This window comes from Perca fluviatilis, chromosome 7 (assembly GCF_010015445.1).
Source record: "Perca fluviatilis chromosome 7, GENO_Pfluv_1.0, whole genome shotgun sequence".
Classification (NCBI taxonomy): Eukaryota; Metazoa; Chordata; class Actinopteri; order Perciformes; family Percidae; genus Perca; species Perca fluviatilis.
The window spans coordinates 20,040,736-20,058,027 of record NC_053118.1 but is presented as its reverse complement, the minus strand read 5'-3'; the positions used below and the strand labels follow the sequence as shown (position 1 = coordinate 20,058,027).

The 17,292-nt window shown below is 43.4% G+C and overlaps 1 protein-coding gene across 2 annotated transcripts in view; it reads left to right on the top strand.

Moving 5' to 3' along the window:
* kif13a (kinesin family member 13A) overlaps nt 1-17,292 on the top strand; it is a 35,712-nt gene that overhangs the window by 14,310 nt on the left and 4,110 nt on the right. For both annotated transcript variants that reach the window (XM_039805530.1, XM_039805529.1), the window contains exons 6-38: nt 1,166-1,346; nt 3,086-3,173; nt 3,732-3,866; nt 3,992-4,104; nt 4,298-4,409; nt 4,612-4,824; nt 4,947-5,057; nt 5,142-5,276; nt 6,402-6,532; nt 6,853-6,939; nt 7,030-7,205; nt 8,223-8,442; nt 8,940-9,102; nt 9,231-9,374; nt 9,468-9,617; nt 9,808-9,972; nt 10,079-10,252; nt 10,400-10,551; nt 11,229-11,361; nt 11,556-11,702; nt 12,234-12,266; nt 13,091-13,190; nt 13,309-13,435; nt 13,517-13,572; nt 13,671-13,795; nt 14,468-14,644; nt 14,758-14,850; nt 14,978-15,130; nt 15,234-15,311; nt 15,412-15,462; nt 15,716-15,803; nt 15,902-16,053; nt 16,882-17,052. In XM_039805530.1, coding sequence (XP_039661464.1) covers nt 1,166-1,346; nt 3,086-3,173; nt 3,732-3,866; nt 3,992-4,104; nt 4,298-4,409; nt 4,612-4,824; nt 4,947-5,057; nt 5,142-5,276; nt 6,402-6,532; nt 6,853-6,939; nt 7,030-7,205; nt 8,223-8,442; nt 8,940-9,102; nt 9,231-9,374; nt 9,468-9,617; nt 9,808-9,972; nt 10,079-10,252; nt 10,400-10,551; nt 11,229-11,361; nt 11,556-11,702; nt 12,234-12,266; nt 13,091-13,190; nt 13,309-13,435; nt 13,517-13,572; nt 13,671-13,795; nt 14,468-14,644; nt 14,758-14,850; nt 14,978-15,130; nt 15,234-15,311; nt 15,412-15,462; nt 15,716-15,803; nt 15,902-16,053; nt 16,882-17,052 — 4,334 coding nt within the window. The remainder of the gene's footprint in view (nt 1-1,165; nt 1,347-3,085; nt 3,174-3,731; nt 3,867-3,991; nt 4,105-4,297; nt 4,410-4,611; nt 4,825-4,946; nt 5,058-5,141; nt 5,277-6,401; nt 6,533-6,852; nt 6,940-7,029; nt 7,206-8,222; nt 8,443-8,939; nt 9,103-9,230; nt 9,375-9,467; nt 9,618-9,807; nt 9,973-10,078; nt 10,253-10,399; nt 10,552-11,228; nt 11,362-11,555; nt 11,703-12,233; nt 12,267-13,090; nt 13,191-13,308; nt 13,436-13,516; nt 13,573-13,670; nt 13,796-14,467; nt 14,645-14,757; nt 14,851-14,977; nt 15,131-15,233; nt 15,312-15,411; nt 15,463-15,715; nt 15,804-15,901; nt 16,054-16,881; nt 17,053-17,292) is intronic.

The window sequence follows — 17,292 nt, the reverse complement described above, 5'->3', positions numbered from 1 at the left end:
TCACTTTTTGTTGCTAAATTCCTTACATCATGCAGCCTTTGAAGCATTTATAAATGATGAATTGCCTCTATTATACTTAGGTATACTGGCAAGTCAAGTTGTCTCCAGATGTGTCCGTAGAAAGTTTAAAGAACAGGAAGACTTGCATTTGTAATCACACTGGTGAATCACTTAACTCGTATCCTTTCTTCACCCTGGATCAAATTAGCTCCTTTATCCCACTTCCTGTCTTAGAGGGAAACACTTGGTAGAGAGACACAGCTACTGAAAAGTTTGAAGAGAAGAACACACATATTTTTTTAGTGGCCTTCGGATCACCTGATATATGAGGAAAAAAGTAGAAAAAATGAGTCATGATGGGAATTAGAAAGGCACACAGCATTTAGTTTGCTGTTTCTTAGCAGTCTTAGTCTAATCAAGAACCCACATTTTAAGCGGTGTATCATTAGGGATGGGAAGGTTGGTCGGTCGGTTGGTTTGGTCGCCATTTTGGTCCAGACTGAAATATATCATATTTTTTTATTACTAATACTTTGCCACCAACATGAGGCTGATGTTTGTGCTTCTGAGTGAATGTCTCAACAACTATTACCGTTACCTTTTGTACAGAATCTGTAAAGACACTTTACATGAAGGCGGAACAAGTAACACACAAACAAAACAAGTTCAAATTCATGGTCCCCAGAAGATGAAATACAATAATACTTTGGTGATCCTTTAACATTTTATCTAGCGCCGTCATCAGGTCAACATTTTGAATTGTCCAATACTTTGCTTAATGACCAAAACAAATGAAATTCCCACCAGCCTCAGATGAACTTTGTGTTTAGGGCTAAACTACGATGGTGACCATGATAAACATTATACCTGCTACACATCAGCATGTTAGTACCGTCATTGTTAGTTTGTTAGCATGCTGACGTTAACATTTAGCTACTGCTAAAGTACATGCATGGCTGTAGGCTTGTTACAACATGTAGAGAATTTGTTATCTCATGATCATGATATATGACATATGATGTAGCTAAGTCGTTTCTGAAATCAAACAGTTAGTGTGCTCAGAGTAGGGACTCATATTAAGTTTCACTGTTATTGAAGCACTGCACTGTGTGGACCTCTATCTGTAGGGGATACAATCATGTGTGACTCTGCAATGTCCATCCAGGTTCAGGCAAGTCCTTTTCCATGATGGGGAATGGGGATCAGCCGGGTTTAATCCCTCGACTCTGCTGCTCGCTGTTTGAGAGGGTCCACAGAGAGGAGAACGAGGGCCATACTTTTAAGGTGGAGGTGTCCTACATGGAGATCTACAACGAGAAGGTCCGTGACCTGCTCGATCCCAAAGGGTGAGTGTGGACGTCTTCTTCAGAGTAAGCACATGTAACCTGCATAGCCTCCCTGATTTTAATGAGCTAATTCATTGTTAATGCTTTTGACCTGGGGTGACAGCTGGTTACACAAACTGTGGTGACATTTTCTCGTAGCTTTGATTCACTCCAACTCCAGCACGAGTTGTGACCTCTCCCTCAGCTTCCACTTTGTGTTAGTTTAGCATCTCTGTTTATAGCTCTGTTGTGTCTAGTAGCCTGTATGGGGGACGGCGACAGAATGATGTGAGTAGGAAGCTCAACCCAGTCATTTCCTGCAGAACGGCGGCCAGCATCGTCTTCTGACACTGCTGCATTCTTCGCCTCCGTGGTCTGATGTGGGTTGGCAGACAGACTGCAGGGGAGAGCGAACTGTGAAAGAGTGTGTTTCAGGGACATCTGTTAGTGAAGCTGGGAGCAGGAGAGCGGTCAGAGCAGCCTGGGAGCCGATCCCATGAGAGGGACTACAGTGGAGTGCACTGTGTGCTGCAGATGTCTGAAGATGCAGCCAGAGCCATTTTGATGGCAACTTCCTCTCGCTTATATAACAAGCCTGACACTCTCTTGGTCTATCTGCCTCTGTGATTTTCAGGAGTAAACATTGGCTGTGGTATAGACACGTCAAGTTTAAATAGGATCTCTGTCACACTATGAGTTGGCCGTGGTCTTTCTTGTGGTTGCATCCTCTTGTTTGCTGCAGTGGGTGGTAGATTACTAGAGTGGAGGCAGGGAAGCTGGTTTCTGCCAACATCAGTCGTTCTGTAGCCATGAAGAGGGATTCAGTGACTCACTGATCTATACGATTTCTCCTCAACACCTGGCAGGCAGCCAGGTGAAGATGAGTTTCAGTTTACCCACCTGCCCCCATCTTGTGAAACACCTACCTACCCTTAGTTAAAGCTTGTGACACGGCACATGTATTTTATTAGGATCGGGAAAGTCTAATCGGCATTGTCTTACAAAATTATGTTTATTCTTCATGTCAACAAATACACTATTTACTCCTGTTTAGTAACTCTGTCTCGGCTGATTGAGAAAATTATTTTGCCTTTTTTTAATGAAGCATTTGTGAATGTTTGGAAGGCTGGGGAAGTGAGAGAGTATTTAGAGATGGAGAAACGCATTATTTGTGTTGGTCCTAAATATGATTTGTTGACAATTAAGGAAATTCAGAAACTTTTTTACGTGAATGATTTTGGCATCAAACTCTTGTTAACATTTGTATTGCAGTTGTAGTGCCCATTGATTAATAGTTAATTATTTAGATATTGCCATAACATGCAAGCCATTCTGTTTCCACAAATAGTAATTAATAACAAATGCAACTTTATAAAATGAGAAATCCTGCCAGAGATATTTCTGCTATTGAAGTTCTTTTGAATTGCAATGGTTACCAATAGGAGGCTGTCTTATTTCCCAAAAATGAATTTAAATTACTGTTTTAAGAGAAGGGTAAATGAGTCATATGAGCTTCTTGAAACCCACCCTGAAGCATTACGTTTTCATTTTAATCAAAGACTCATGTACAGAGGAGATGCTTCTAGCTTCTCAAAGAGATAGTTTATTGAACTGCCATAAGTGCCAAGAGGTTTTATATAACAAGGACTGCACTTTTTCTTCTTTCTTTTTGCATGTATGTCCTAAATTGAAATGCTAATTGTTCCTCCCTTTGTCTTCTCTTTCTCTTACTCATTGTGTTGCTTTCATTATTTTTGAAGGAGCCGACATTCCCTGAAAGTTCGGGAACACAAAGTCTTGGGTCCATACGTGGATGGTCTGTCTCAGCTGGCTGTGACCAACTTTGAGGTGTGTCTTTCACCTTTCTGTCATCACACTGCGACCAGAGGCAAAGCTAAATCCAACACTGTATCACTGACTACAGGCCTCATATTTCACATACTGTACACATAGACGTGATGTATGGCATCCAGCAGAAATGCCTTTATATCACATCCCCAGTTGTCAAGCCGCTGATTTACATTTGGAATAACCATTATGTTTCATATCCTCCCAAGTGCAGAAACTGTAATGATACATATTCCTAATGTGGTATGTAGTCATGGGATTTCTTGTAGTTTTAATGCCAAGCCTTGGCAGGGTCTTCCTTAATTAAGTTTAAACATCTCCACCCTGTTCCTTCGTGCTCTGCTCTGCCTGATATTAGTGCAGTGGTTTCCCACAGCCTTGGCCCACTGCCTGCTGTGACCCAGCTAAATCATATGGCACACAGCCATAAGCATGAATACCATCTGACTTTCCTGTTATCTTAATGGTCCATGTGCAAGTTTGACCTAAATCCAGAGAAATGTGTTTAAATTTCCTGCAACGTATTTTCTTTTATGACCTTACTCTCTATCTTTTTAGGACATTGAGGTGTTAATGTCAGAGGGGAACAAATCTCGCACAGTTGCAGCCACCAACATGAATGAGGAAAGCAGCCGATCACATGGCGTCTTCAGTATCATTGTCACACAAACGCTTTATGATCTGCAGTCTGGGGTCAGTCTTGCTGTTCAGCCACTTTCACGATAAATTGTTCCTTGAATTTACTGAAACTAGTTTGTGTTTATCCTATTTGTCTTATCATGGGTCTGTCTGACTGTTCATGTCGTGATGATGAACAGAATTCTGGGGAGAAAGTAAGCAAGATGAGTCTGGTTGACCTGGCAGGAAGTGAGAGAGTGTCCAAGACTGGAGCTGCTGGAGAGAGACTCAAAGAGGGCAGCAATATTAACAAGTGGGTATATTTTTTGTATGAAAGACATACAAATGTTTAAAGTCCAATTAACCATTTGACTGATTAAAGTTGATTGTGTGTGTGTGTGTGTGTGTGTGTGTGTGTGTGTGTGTGTGTGTGTGTGTGTGTGTGTGTGTGTGTGTGTGTGTGTGTGTGTGTGTGTGTGTGTGTGTGTGTGTGTGTGTGTGTGTAGATCTCTCACCACGTTGGGCTGTGTGATTTCGGCTCTGGCTGATCAGTCTGCAGGAAAGGGGAAGGCCAAGTTTGTGCCATACAGAGACTCAGTGCTCACCTGGCTACTAAAGGTTTGACCCACAAATTACCCATATTTATAACTGCCTTCTGTCTTGGTTGTTGTAATGATATGTGGTTGTTCTAGGTGTGCTGAAATGTGACTTAAAGTGACCAAAAACTGGCACTGCACTACATGCACTGTGCCATGCATGCAGACCAAAAAGGGAAGACTTAGCAGCTATGCTTTCTTGCAACATGTTTTCTTGTCTTCAGGACAACCTTGGCGGCAACAGCAAGACAGCCATGATAGCCACAGTGAGTCCAGCAGCTGATAACTACGAGGAGACTCTGTCCACGCTACGCTATGCCGACAGAGCCAAGAGAATCGTCAACCACGCCGTGGTGAACGAAGACCCCAACGCCCGGATCATCAGAGAGCTCAGGGAAGAGGTGGAGAAGCTCAAAGTTCAACTCTCTCAGGCCGAGGTGAGAGGAAGGATTGGGTGGACCCAAGACGCTCCAAAATTAAATTAATTAATTCATGCCAGACTTTTCATTAATCATACAATGATACAGATTTTTTTTTCTCCTCTCATTGTTCCCATCAGTCATTGAAGGCTCCTGAACTGAAGGAGAAACTGCACGAGTCTGAGAAACTCATTCAGGAGATGACTGTCACCTGGGAGGAGAAACTACGAAAGACAGAGGAGATCGCCACTGTATGCACAACAGTCATAAACAGACTCCAAAATCTCAATAAGCACATTTATACGTACAGTAACTGTCATTATCTTTGTTTACAGGAACGTCAGAAGCAGCTGGAGAGCATGGGCATCTCTCTGGAAACATCAGGGATTAAAGTGGGTGAAGACAAGTGTTTCCTTGTCAATCTGAATGCTGATCCTGCCCTAAATGAGCTACTGGTCTACTACCTGAAGGTAATAGGAGTTTTTACAATGTGATAATGTATTATTCGCATGCCATCTAGCTGAGATACTACACAGTACTCACTACCATCGTCACTCAGCTGCCTTAAGTACGTCAGGATTTTACTTATTTGTCCCAGGTGGCCACACTGGAAAAATAACATAAACAGTTAAAAGCATTTATGAGGACTTTCCAGTATCCGTATTTCATTTATGTGGTTTTATTAACGTCTGAACTTGCATCTGTTCCCCTCTAGTTTCAACTTCAGGAGCTCTAAAAGAAGATAAATATACAACCCAAAGAAGCAGACCCATTTTGTTTTAATGGCACCACTAAATAAAATGGAAATTGTGTAGATTTGTAGACAATTGTATGTGTGAAGGCCATGAATGGATGAAAGATCTGTGTGACATGTTGTCATGTTGTTCATGGCAAAGGCTGTATTTTTTTGTGTATAGTGGCTGGAATAGTCACAAATCCAAAACACCTCGTAATGGCTAAAGTTTGTACGAAAGCCAGAACGCTCTCTTAATAACTATCTAATTTTAGGAATAAGTTGCTGCCAAATGCCTTTTAGTCACTTCCTCATTCACTGAGGCCTGGAAACACCGCACATATGGTGCAGTGATTCAGATGACACCGTGAAGGCAGAGAAGAGTCCAGTAAGAGACATTGCAATGCACTGAAGTGGAACCAACCAGTTAGTTGGACCTGTAAGAACACAGGCATGTGAGAAAGCAGCCTGTGCGGCGTACAGAACAACAGGCCTTTGTCTGGGTCCTGCAGGCCAGCCTGGCATATCAGTGTGGAATGACTATGGTAATGTGAAATGGGTTAGTTCGCCGCAGGGTAGGACATCCTCTCGAAGCTGGGATGTTTGTTTAACAACGCCCACTCTGCAATGAGAGAGACACAAGTTTTTTCACTTAGGTCTGATTTTGCTTCGGTTTTATTCTTGAATTTGAAATGTTATGTTTTGTGAATGACAAAACTCCTGTGCAAATTGGTTCAGCAAACAACATTGTGTAGGCTATGACCTAAAAGTTGGATCAATATGTTGGTTGTAATTATTTTCATCTGTCATTATATAATAATAAATAATAATCTGTAATAATCTCTCCTCCACTTGTGTGTAGGAGCACACGCGTGTTGGCGCGGACACGTCCCAGGACATCCAACTCTTTGGGATCGGTATCCAGCCGGAGCACTGCGTCCTGGAGCTGTGCCCAGACGGTGATGTCACCTTGATGCCCATAGGGAATGCCAGGTGAGCTAAAATACAACTACCTATCTATCTATCTATCTATCTATCTATCTATCTATCTATCTATCTATCTATCTATCTATCTATCAATCTATCTCTGTTGTCTCTCTCTTCATGGATGAGTGGACCTGAGTGTTTCACATGACCTCACTGTACAGGAATCTATGCTCTGAGCTTCTCGCTTTGATATCAGAGCCATGTCTCCCTCCCACTACAAAAGAATTGTTCCTTCTCAATTAATTTTCCCTGTTTGAAAATGAAGATGATAATGCTGTCTGACATCTTCATTATCAGAGTTTGAGTAATTTCTCTGTTTTCTGCAGGACCTGTGTGAACGGAACAATGATTGATTCCTTGGTGCACCTGTGGCATGGAGATCGTATCTTATGGGGCAACAATCACTTCTTCAGGTATAAGACATGCTGTAGAGTGGCCACATTCAAATGTGTGAAGAGTCATGAAATTAAATGTCACTGATTGGAAGTCCTGTTGCTCTGCAGGATTAATCTGCCTAAACGAAAGCGGCGGGACCGTTTAAAGGAGCTGGAGAGAGCTTCCCCCAGAGAGAGCTACGTCGAGGCAGATGTGGAGACCGCCAGCGAGGCCTCTTCTGAGCAGGACTACAGCTATGAGTTTGCCCAGATGGAGGTCATAATGAAGACTCTGGGGAACAACGGTATGATTAGGTTAATCTGCCTTCTGCAATCTATATGATTCCCAGGCCACGGCTGTATACAGTATGTATTCATCTTAGGTTTCTGAAGCTTCAGCTTGTTCTGGCTAATCTCACCTAATAATACCATATTTTAGAAATGCCACAACTGTAAAGAAATACTCCTTATCTTGAATAAAAAAATATTTTCTCAGCGGATTGTTACTACAAATGTAAATGTTTGTGGTCAGATTTAACCTGGGTGGAGTTGAGGTGGGATGAACAATCAGTTAGGGCTCAAAGTCCATTAGCATCCACTTCTCCTAATGTCTGATGTGATAAATGTTTGTAGTATCGTTTGGTTTTAAAAAATACCAAAAAACGTTGTGTTTTGTATTTTTGTATCTATGTGAAACTGTGTACCTCTTGGGACACAAGACAGATTTCGAAAAATTATTCTGATAATGAAGTGAAATCAGATGAAAGTATTACTATATTCATTATCGATTATTGTTTTGATACATTTTTTGATTTTACTGTATATTTTTGAGACAAATAAAAATTTCCTAGAGCTCAAGTTCACATCTTCAAATTGCCTGTTTTGTGTGATGATTTAATTTACCTTATTTAATTATACAAAACAGAGAAAAGAAGATGGAGTCACCAAAGGTATTTGTGCTTGATAAAAGACTAAAATGATGAATTGAAATTAATCATCAAAATAGTCTTTTTCGGTCAATCTGTCAAATTCAAACGATCATTTTAGCTCTAATATTTTTTAAACTGCCAACGACACACATTACAAAAACAATAAGAAAAATATTTTACATTTTTTTATTTTACAGACTATTCATGGATTTTAATAATTTAATACATTCTATTAAAGCCAGTGTCCATAAGATGAAGTGCATTATAAGGCAATTATCAATAATATATATTTTTTAAATGAATAATAATTTGTTTTCAGCTGTGGTGGTTGCTGTTTGTACGGTCCTGTTCCTGTTAGTTATAATCAGGACTTGTTGTTTCTCATGTGTGTAGACCCCATGCAGAATGTGGTCCAGGTGCTGGAGAAGCAGTATCTGGAGGAGAAGCAGACGGCTCTAGAGGAGCAGAGGGTGATGTATGAACGTGAGCTGGAGTCGCTACGGCAACAGCTGTCTCCCGAGAAAACGGCCCAACACCACCGGAGCAGCAGCGAGCGCCTTACGTTCCCGACGCACACACCACACGGCAAACTGCGACTGTGGACCGAGGAGCGGTTTGTGGAATGCACTGACACACCCTCTCTGTCCACTGCAGGGAGGCCTGCCTCAGGACTGAAAAGCTGAACATTTTCCTGCACATCATTGTAACAGTGACCTGATATTTGAGGTGACAGCTAGTTAGCTTTAGCCATTATCCTCTGACATGACTGAGTTTTTACAGATATTACTTCTATATTTTGCCACCCTCCTGCCACTGGTGGTTTGAGAGCCAAATCTGAGATACAAGAATCAGTGACCCTTTTACTAAAATGTTAGCATCACAAGTCAAAGTTCAGTCAGTCACATACACAACTCTGTGTATGTTTTTCACTAGCTGTTCCTGTACATAGGAATGCTGTGCATATTAAGTCCACACTGAGGGTACATGATAGGTGGCAGGTCTTCAACTTCATGAATGAATGAATAATCTCTGTGTTCTGTCGTCTCTGTGTGTGTGTGTGTGTGTGTGTGTGTGTGTGTGTGTGTGTGTGTGTCTGCGTGCGTGTGTCAGCGATGAGCTTTTTCGTCAGAGCCTGTCTCGACTCAGGGAGCAAGTCGTGAAAGCCAACACCTTGGTGCGAGAAGCCAACTTTTTGGCAGAGGAGATGAACAAACTGACTGACTATCAGGTCACCCTTCAGATTCCTGCAGCCAACCTCAGCGCCAACCGCAAGGTCAGAGCTCTGAACCCCCTGCAATCACACACCAGCACCACATCACCTTACTGGACAGATTTCATTGTCAGCTGTTGAAGTATGAATATGTGCTAAAGTTGAAGTGTCTTAATCTGTTTTTTCTATAGCGTGGAGCAATAGTAAGCGAGCCGGCCATTCAGGTGCGGAGAAAAGGAAAGGGGACCCAAGTGTGGACCATTGAGAAGCTGGAAAACAAACTGGTGGATATGAGAGACCACTACAGGGACTGGAAGGAAGGCACAGATGAGATGGTAAGAAACAGAGGATCAGAAATAGGAAAAGATAAGTAGTACATATTGACTGGGTTATTCAGGTTGTTCTCTGTTGTTGTTTTTTTTTCTCAGTATAACAAGGCAGACAATAAACACTGTGACCTATTCTACGAGGCCCAAGAGAACCACAACCTGATAGGAGTGGCCAACATATTTCTGGAGTGCCTTTTCCATGATGTCAAACTGCAGTATGCAGTCCCCATCATCAGCCAACAGGGAGAGGTAAGAGTGCACCAACATTAACAGATTAATACACAAATAAATGATTCATGGTGCAACCTTCCAATATCCTTATTACATCAGGTCCATATGTAAGATGTATGTATGATATACATATATTTAAAATGTACACATTATTAGGCATTTTTATTTGAATGGAGGGGGATGATGTCTCCCTGCCCTCTATGTACAGGTAGCAGGCAGGCTGCACATTGAGCTGATGCGAGTGAGTGGAGTCGTACCAGAGCGCCTGTCTGGGGGAGACGACTCGTCAGAGAACTCCAGTGAGAGTAGCTGCTATGAGGTGATGGACACCAACGGGGAGATCGTCCACATGGCCAAGAGGCTAACCTGCAGGGTAACAAAGATGGACATGTTGGAATTGTACAAGGATAGTTTAGTACAACAGTACAACAACGCTCAGTAACTCAGCTTCATCCTGTCTACTTGTCTCTTTGCTGCAGGTGCGGATCAGGGACGCCACAGGTCTGCCGCTCAACCTTTCCAACTTTGTCTTCTGTCAGTACACCTTCTGGGAGCACGGTGAGCCCACTGTGGCTCCTCCCATGGTCAGCCCAGACAGACCTTCCCCTCGAAGCCCAGATGCTCAGTTTACTGTCCAGTTTGATCACTGCAAGGTACATGAAAAGGAGCTGCTATTTGTTTCAATTTGAGGCTGTTAATGCCTCACCTTCAAGCATTAGCTTTTAAATTCTTTTTAAAAGTTTTGTTAACTACTTTTATTTTCAAATCAACTCCACTACAAACCTCTTGTCTTTTTGCAGGACTATGCTGTGCATGTGACAGATGAGTTTTTGGAGTTTATATCAGATGGAGCATTGGCCATAGAAGTGTGGGGTCACCGCTGTGCTGGGAATGGACATTCGCTCTGGGAGTTAGACGCACTGGAGGCCAAGACCCAGACGCTCCGAGACAGGTACATGTATCAAATGTTTCGCTCACACTTTTGCACACACACACACACACACACACACACACACACACACACACACACACACACACACACACACACACACACACACACACACACACACACACACACCAGAGCATGTGAGCGGAGTGGAGCACGAGCGGGGGGATTTTGGATGGAGTGCAGAGTGGATTTTTCAAATGTTGGAGCGTCGCCTTATTTCCTGCCCCATACCTCTCCAATTTAGCTCTGGTACCACTCATACCATGAGTTTGAAGCATGCCCAAGCTCTTCTCTGTGTTACTGCAGCAGCACAGTACATGCAGATAAACTGCGCCCGCCCATTCCATGCTGCTAGTGCCTTCCATCCGGCGGACTTTTTGCTGTTGAGCTCCAGGCATAAAGGATGGGTTGGCTCTGTTTATCTGATAAATACAACAAAGCTGGAGTGAGTGAGAGGTGAGCGATTGAGTGGAGAGGCGTGAAATCTGAGTTGAGCGTGGAGCGATATTTAGCGGAGCGGCCTGGAGCGGGGGAGCAGGGGAGCGGAGGTAAACGGACAGCTCTGTGAGCGAGCAGCGGAAATTATCACTGTCCTCTCTGCTCATATGCTCTGACACACACACACACACACACACACTGCGGTTTCACACCTCACTAATCTTGGCTGTTGCGTGTTCTAGGTGGAGTGAGGTGTCTCGTAGGATTGAGCTGGTGATCTCCATCCAGGAGCTGAACGAGCAGGGAGAGTACTCATCTGTGGAGCTGCATCCTGGAAAAGACATCAGCACCGGAGGAGTCTTCCAACTCCGACAGGTCAGAGAAAAACTATGAGCAAGTTTCCCTTTAGGTCAGACTGGCTGCCCTACATCAAACACACATTTAAGAGAATCCTACTGTAACTACTGTTAACTGTTGCAATTATTAACAGCTGTGTACTTGTAGTACTTTGAGAGTGCAGCACTGGCAGCAGCATTCTGATGTTGAATTATGGGGATTTATCCAAGCAGGGTCACTCCAGGAGGTTGCAGGTCTGTGTGAAGCCGGTCCAAAACTCAGGCACTCTGCCTCTGCTGGTGGAGGCTGTGCTGTCTGTCTCTATCGGCTGTGTGTCTGCTCGCTCCACCAAACTACAGAGACCACTCGACAGCTACCAGGTCTGTGAAACACAAATATACATTTTTGCATATATTCACATGCAACTTAGACTATGAACCTATTGTGTGAACAAAAATAGGATGATGGTTTGTATGTAATTGATTCTGCGTTTTGGGAACAGTACGCTTGTTTCATGCCAGTGATGTACAATATTATGCTGATTTAGCCAAAGTATGTTTAGTCCAACTCTGGTTTCGTGTCATCTGAGTAGCTGGCAGTGAGTCTAAAGAAGGCCAAGGAATGTGCAATCTCATTAGTGCCCTGTTTGTTCTGTTAACATGCACTGATGTGCCCTGATGTAGAAAGGAAGCGACAATTTGATTTTAGAGAGGAGTAAATACTGGTTTTGTAATTGTTTTTAAAGGCATTTATTACTGAAAAACATGCATACATGGACGTAAATTTATCTTTCACATCACATCTCAGATTCCTAGAAAGTTACATGAGCAGTGAATGGTAAACTATGAGCTGTCATGTCAGGGCTTATTTCTGGTTCACCACATTTGACTGAGTGTGTTCTCTCCTGCCAGAGAGAGAAGGAAGACGATATGGATAGTTATCAGGTACCCTTTCAGTCTCCCACTGCTGCTGCTCACCCTGTAGTTCACCTTGCAGCATGAAGGAAACCAACTTCATCGTATGTTTGCGACTAGGCCTGTTGCTGAGGGCATGTGAGGCAGGAGGCAGAGGGCTGTGTCAACTAAAAGAGTGCTTTATTAAATAGCAGCTGCACATGTGGATGATTTCTGACGCTGTAATTAGCAATTGCACCAACCATTCGTTGGCAGCCCTCAATGCAAAATGCAGTTCCACCCAATGGCTGAGCTCCCAGCCAGCAGTCTGTCTGCCAGGGATCCTGTCCCGCTCTCTCGCCTTCCCCCTCAGGTTGCTGCACACTAATGCTTGTCACTACTGAAGAGCTGCAGGAATAATAAGCCTCACTATTTCATATGGGCATTGCATGGCTGCATGATTTACAGTACTTTGCATGGTGGAAGTGTGCTCATGTCAGAAGCGTAATAAGGTTGGCTTTGAGGTCTGTTGGTTACTGTGGACATTGTGTGTGTGTGTGTGTGAGAGTGAATGCATGCATGTGTGTGAGTTGCAAATGGGTTAAAAGGTGGTTTTATTTGTGTAAGTGTGTGTGTGTGTGTTTTGAGATTTTGACCATAATCGTTTTTCAGAAAAAAAAATGCACCTTGGAACTTAAATTGGTCTGAATTAGCTTTCACTTGGCTTGGCATAAAGGAGCGGTTATGGTACTCCCTCAGACAAATCCGCCCTGTGCACCCTCACCTTGCCCTGTTAACACTGCTCTGTGCCCTGTAGCAGGTCCTCTGCCTTACTGAGCCAGCTGGCCCTGATTCTGGTCTCTGCCTGTTTCCAGGAGGAAGACCTCAACTGTGTTCGAGAGCGTTGGTCCGAAGCCCTGATCAAACGTCGGGAGTACCTCGATGAACAAATCAAGAAAATCATCAACAAACACGGCAAGTCTTCGGCCCTGTATTATAGCTACCACTTGCTGAAGGACCTGTAGCTGGCTGCCGTGTGTTGTCTGTATTTTTAGTGTTGTGATGAAACCTCTCTCCTCATTCATGTATGCAGAGAAGTCAGAGGAGGATATTGAGCGTGAGGCTCGGCTGGTGGAGCAGTGGGTGGGCCTGACTGAAGAGAGAAACGCAGTGCTGGTACCTGCACCTGGCAGTGGCATCCCTGGAGCTCCCGCAGACTGGTAAAAACACGAACACACTCCCATGCACATGACAGACTCACTTCATTTGGAGCCATTAACCTCATATTCACTTAATTGTAGGACCCCGCCTGCAGGAGTGGAAGCTCACATCCCTGTTCTTTTCCTGGATTTAAATGGTAAAGCTGACACATCCTTGATCTCAACTGATATTTCACAGGTTCTTTTCAGGCCTGTACGAACACTAACTTTCTTTTATTGTCTTTCATGCCCCCAGCGGATAATCTGACAGTGAATGAGCAGCTGACCGGCCCACATGCTGCAGGCGTTAACTCTATCCTGCCCAAGGAGCATGGAAGCCAGTTCTTCTATTTGCCCATTATCAGGCACAGTGATGAGGAGGTAAACAATTGGTTTGATTTTACTGCCCTCCTGTGGCCAAAAAGGGAACTCTAGGAAACATAAACAAGTACAAATGCAGCTGTAGTTTCAAAGCTTGTGGTGTGACATACAAAGCTGAGTGACACTGCATTAACAAAGTATTGGTGTATCCATTGCTTCTTCATCTACTAGTTGTATGTTGTGTATTTTTGTAAAAATGCATGTCATGTTTTGGTGTGAGCGGTTTCACAAAGGCTCTTTGTCGAATTTTGCTGATTTTACTACTTTAATTGTTGCTAGATGTTCTTTTTTTCTCAGATAATTACACACAGACAAGAGCACTTTATGGCAACATATTTTTTTCCTACAATTACGCGCATAATTGAACAATTACACAGTCATGTAATCGCGTGGCATCATGCATGAAAGTAATGATTTAAAAGAAAAGTCCTCCCTTTTGTTTGATGTTGAACAGCAGCGCTAACCATACAGTGCACACCGCCCTCTTTACTGTGCGTAAGTGTGATGAGGTGGTGATTTTAATGCTCATTAGCAAACTGCTGCAAACCCAAAGCTACAGCCCACCTACATGACTGTAATCCATGTCTCTGTGTGTCACAACCAACTGGAACAGATTCTCTCTTTGTAGATGATTGTTACATTAATAAAAACACAACTCTTCCAATTCACCAGGTGTCGGCAGTGTGTTCCTGGGACTCATCCATCCATGATTCTGTGCACCTCAACCGCATCACGTCTCCTAATGAACGCATTTATCTGATCATCAAAGCCACGGTGCAGCTCAGCCACCCTGCCTCCATGGAGCTGGTGCTCCGCAAGAGGATCGCTGTCAACATCTACAACAAACAGGTTGGTACGAGAGGGATCAGATTTAATCAGAGGGGGGTCAGCCCACAGCAGAAGTGGGTGTTAGCAGCAATGGATTGTGTTTTGATGATCAACATAGTATTGTTTTTCTACAGAGTTTCACTCAGAGTCTCAAGAGAAGAATGTCCTTAAAGAATGCGCTTTATTCTTGTGGTGTGACTTATGAGATCGTTTCCAACATACCAAAGGTACAACTTTTTCATTTTTCCTCTGTGTCTAGCAATCGCTGCTTTCCAGATGTGTGACAAATATCCAGTTTGGTGTTTGGTGTTATCTTCATCCGCCCTTTCTAAGTTTTTTTTCTTTCCTGTTCAGGCCTCAGAGGAGCCAGAGGAAAGAGAAACCTTGGCCCTCATGGCTGCTCGCGGGGACAGTGAGGAGACTCAGGATGGAGAAACCTACATAGAGAAGTACACACGGGGAGTTCTGGAAGTGGAGAACATCCTCAGTCTGGAGAGGCTAAGACAGGTATTTTACACAGTAGCATACTGACATACTGAAACACAAACAATCTGACTGAGTGACTGACATGTTAAGATGCACATGTCTTGTTTTTTTTTCTCCCTTGAAGGCTGTGACAGTGAAGGAAGTGCTCACTACCAAGGGGAGACACCTAAGAAGAAGTATCAGCACACCAAATGTACAGCATGTAATGAATACATCACTCACTGCACTGCCCACAGAACCACATGGAAATAATTGTTATTAGATAATATGACGCTGATAACACATTGTTTCTTGCTCTCCAGTCTTCATGTAGTAAAACAGACCTGACTGGTTGTGAGGATGAAGACTGTAAGGTAAGTCAGGTCTGATGTCAGACTACATTTAACTTGTCTTGGCTGCATTAGCCTTTTCAAAATGCATAGCTTTTCTCTGAGCTAAATGCTTCTTGTCATAATTGCCCCTTTGAAAATAAAAATCTCTCCCTCCTTTACACTAGGGGTTTTCACTTGAGCCCTGAGCTTGTACACAGTTAAAAGTATTTTAGCTGCAGCTCTACTTTAACCTCACTGCAATACTTTGCAATATAACATGTGTATTATTGTCTAGGACCACTGTGATCATGTGGACAGCACCAACTGCAATCCCCCAGAGGGCTCGCTTTGTACCACACCCATCAAAAGCAAGGAGAATCAAGGTAAACTGCAGAAACAGCACATTGCATCCTTAACTTATTTTAGTGTTTGTGTTGCTACATTATAACTGGGTTACTTACCTCTGAATGCAACCACACAGGTTTGGTTCCAGACAGCCCTTCATTTTTCAACTCCAGCCCCTTCAAAGTCCTCTCCCCTCAGCCACCTAAGTTCCTCAAGTCCCTGCTGCCTGTCAAAGAGGAGAACAAGGTGAAGAAAGTCTTGGAGGCCCGGCCGCTACTGGGACAAGAGGTAAGGAGGATAAATTCACTCTTTCTCAAGAGGGGAGAATTCATGTCTTTGTTTTTGCCATGTTGCTCCAACATATCCTTGTTTTGTCAGTCCTCTGTCAAACCTCATTTTTACATTTTACCAAGTCACTTATCACATCAAATTGCATTTCCACAACATGGTACACTTATTGACATTGACAACAATTACTAATTGTCCAAAGCTGCTTGATGATTTTTGTGAAAATTGCTTTGCTATTGTGTGACTGGCCGAAAAAAACACGATGGCACCATCCCCTGTGGTTATGTCACTGTATTGAAATGAAAGAGCATGACTCACAGGAGCATGACTTCAACTGGGAAGAGCCACAACGGTATATTAGACAAAGCTATGCTATAAAATCTCATGCCTGATTTTGTTTGTGATCATTGTGATAGTGTGGCTGTTCCAACTATTTAAACTAACCTTGTATATTTGTCTTCAACTGTGCTTGAAGTGGCATACAAGAGGTGCAGCTACAAATCAGTCCATGTCAGGGATGCTGTGGTTGGGATGTAGACGTATTTAGCTAGCAGCAAAATGGTTCAGTAAACAGCAGGATTACAGTGTAGTAATAGTAATATAATAGTGTGTGGATATGAGAGAAGAAGGGTCAAGAGACTACAAACATATCACAAGAAGTGGTGGTGCACTAAAAAGTACAGTTACTCACTCTTAGGACACTTCAAGCACTGTTTGTTATGTGAAATGTCAAACTGCATGGCACTAACTGTGTAACTGGCCTGCCCAGCTCCATGCATGCTGTGTGCGTGTGTGTGTGTGTGAAGTGTTGTTCTGACCCATTCGCAGAGCATGCGCTCATGTGTGGACAGCCCTGCACTGCTCCCTCCTCCCTGTCCCTGGCGCCGGCCCAGGGCAGGCAGCGAGGGCCACTGCAAGCCTTCCACCTCCACCTCCACCTCCACCCCCACCTCCACTCCCACCAACAGGCAGCTCAGCCACACACTGCCACACACTGCTGTAAGTGCTACACACACCAGCACACACAGCTCTGAGGGTTACTGTAAGAGTTTTTCACACACACATACACCCCAGGACACACTAATGTGACACACTCACACTGCTGTAAGTATATCTCCACATAATGAGGGTCAAACACTTCAAACACGAAATTGTGAGCTCCCTAGCAACACACATACTTTGTTTAAAAGTTCCACCTGTAAGTAAGTCAAAAAGACATAAAGTTATATAATGGTGAAA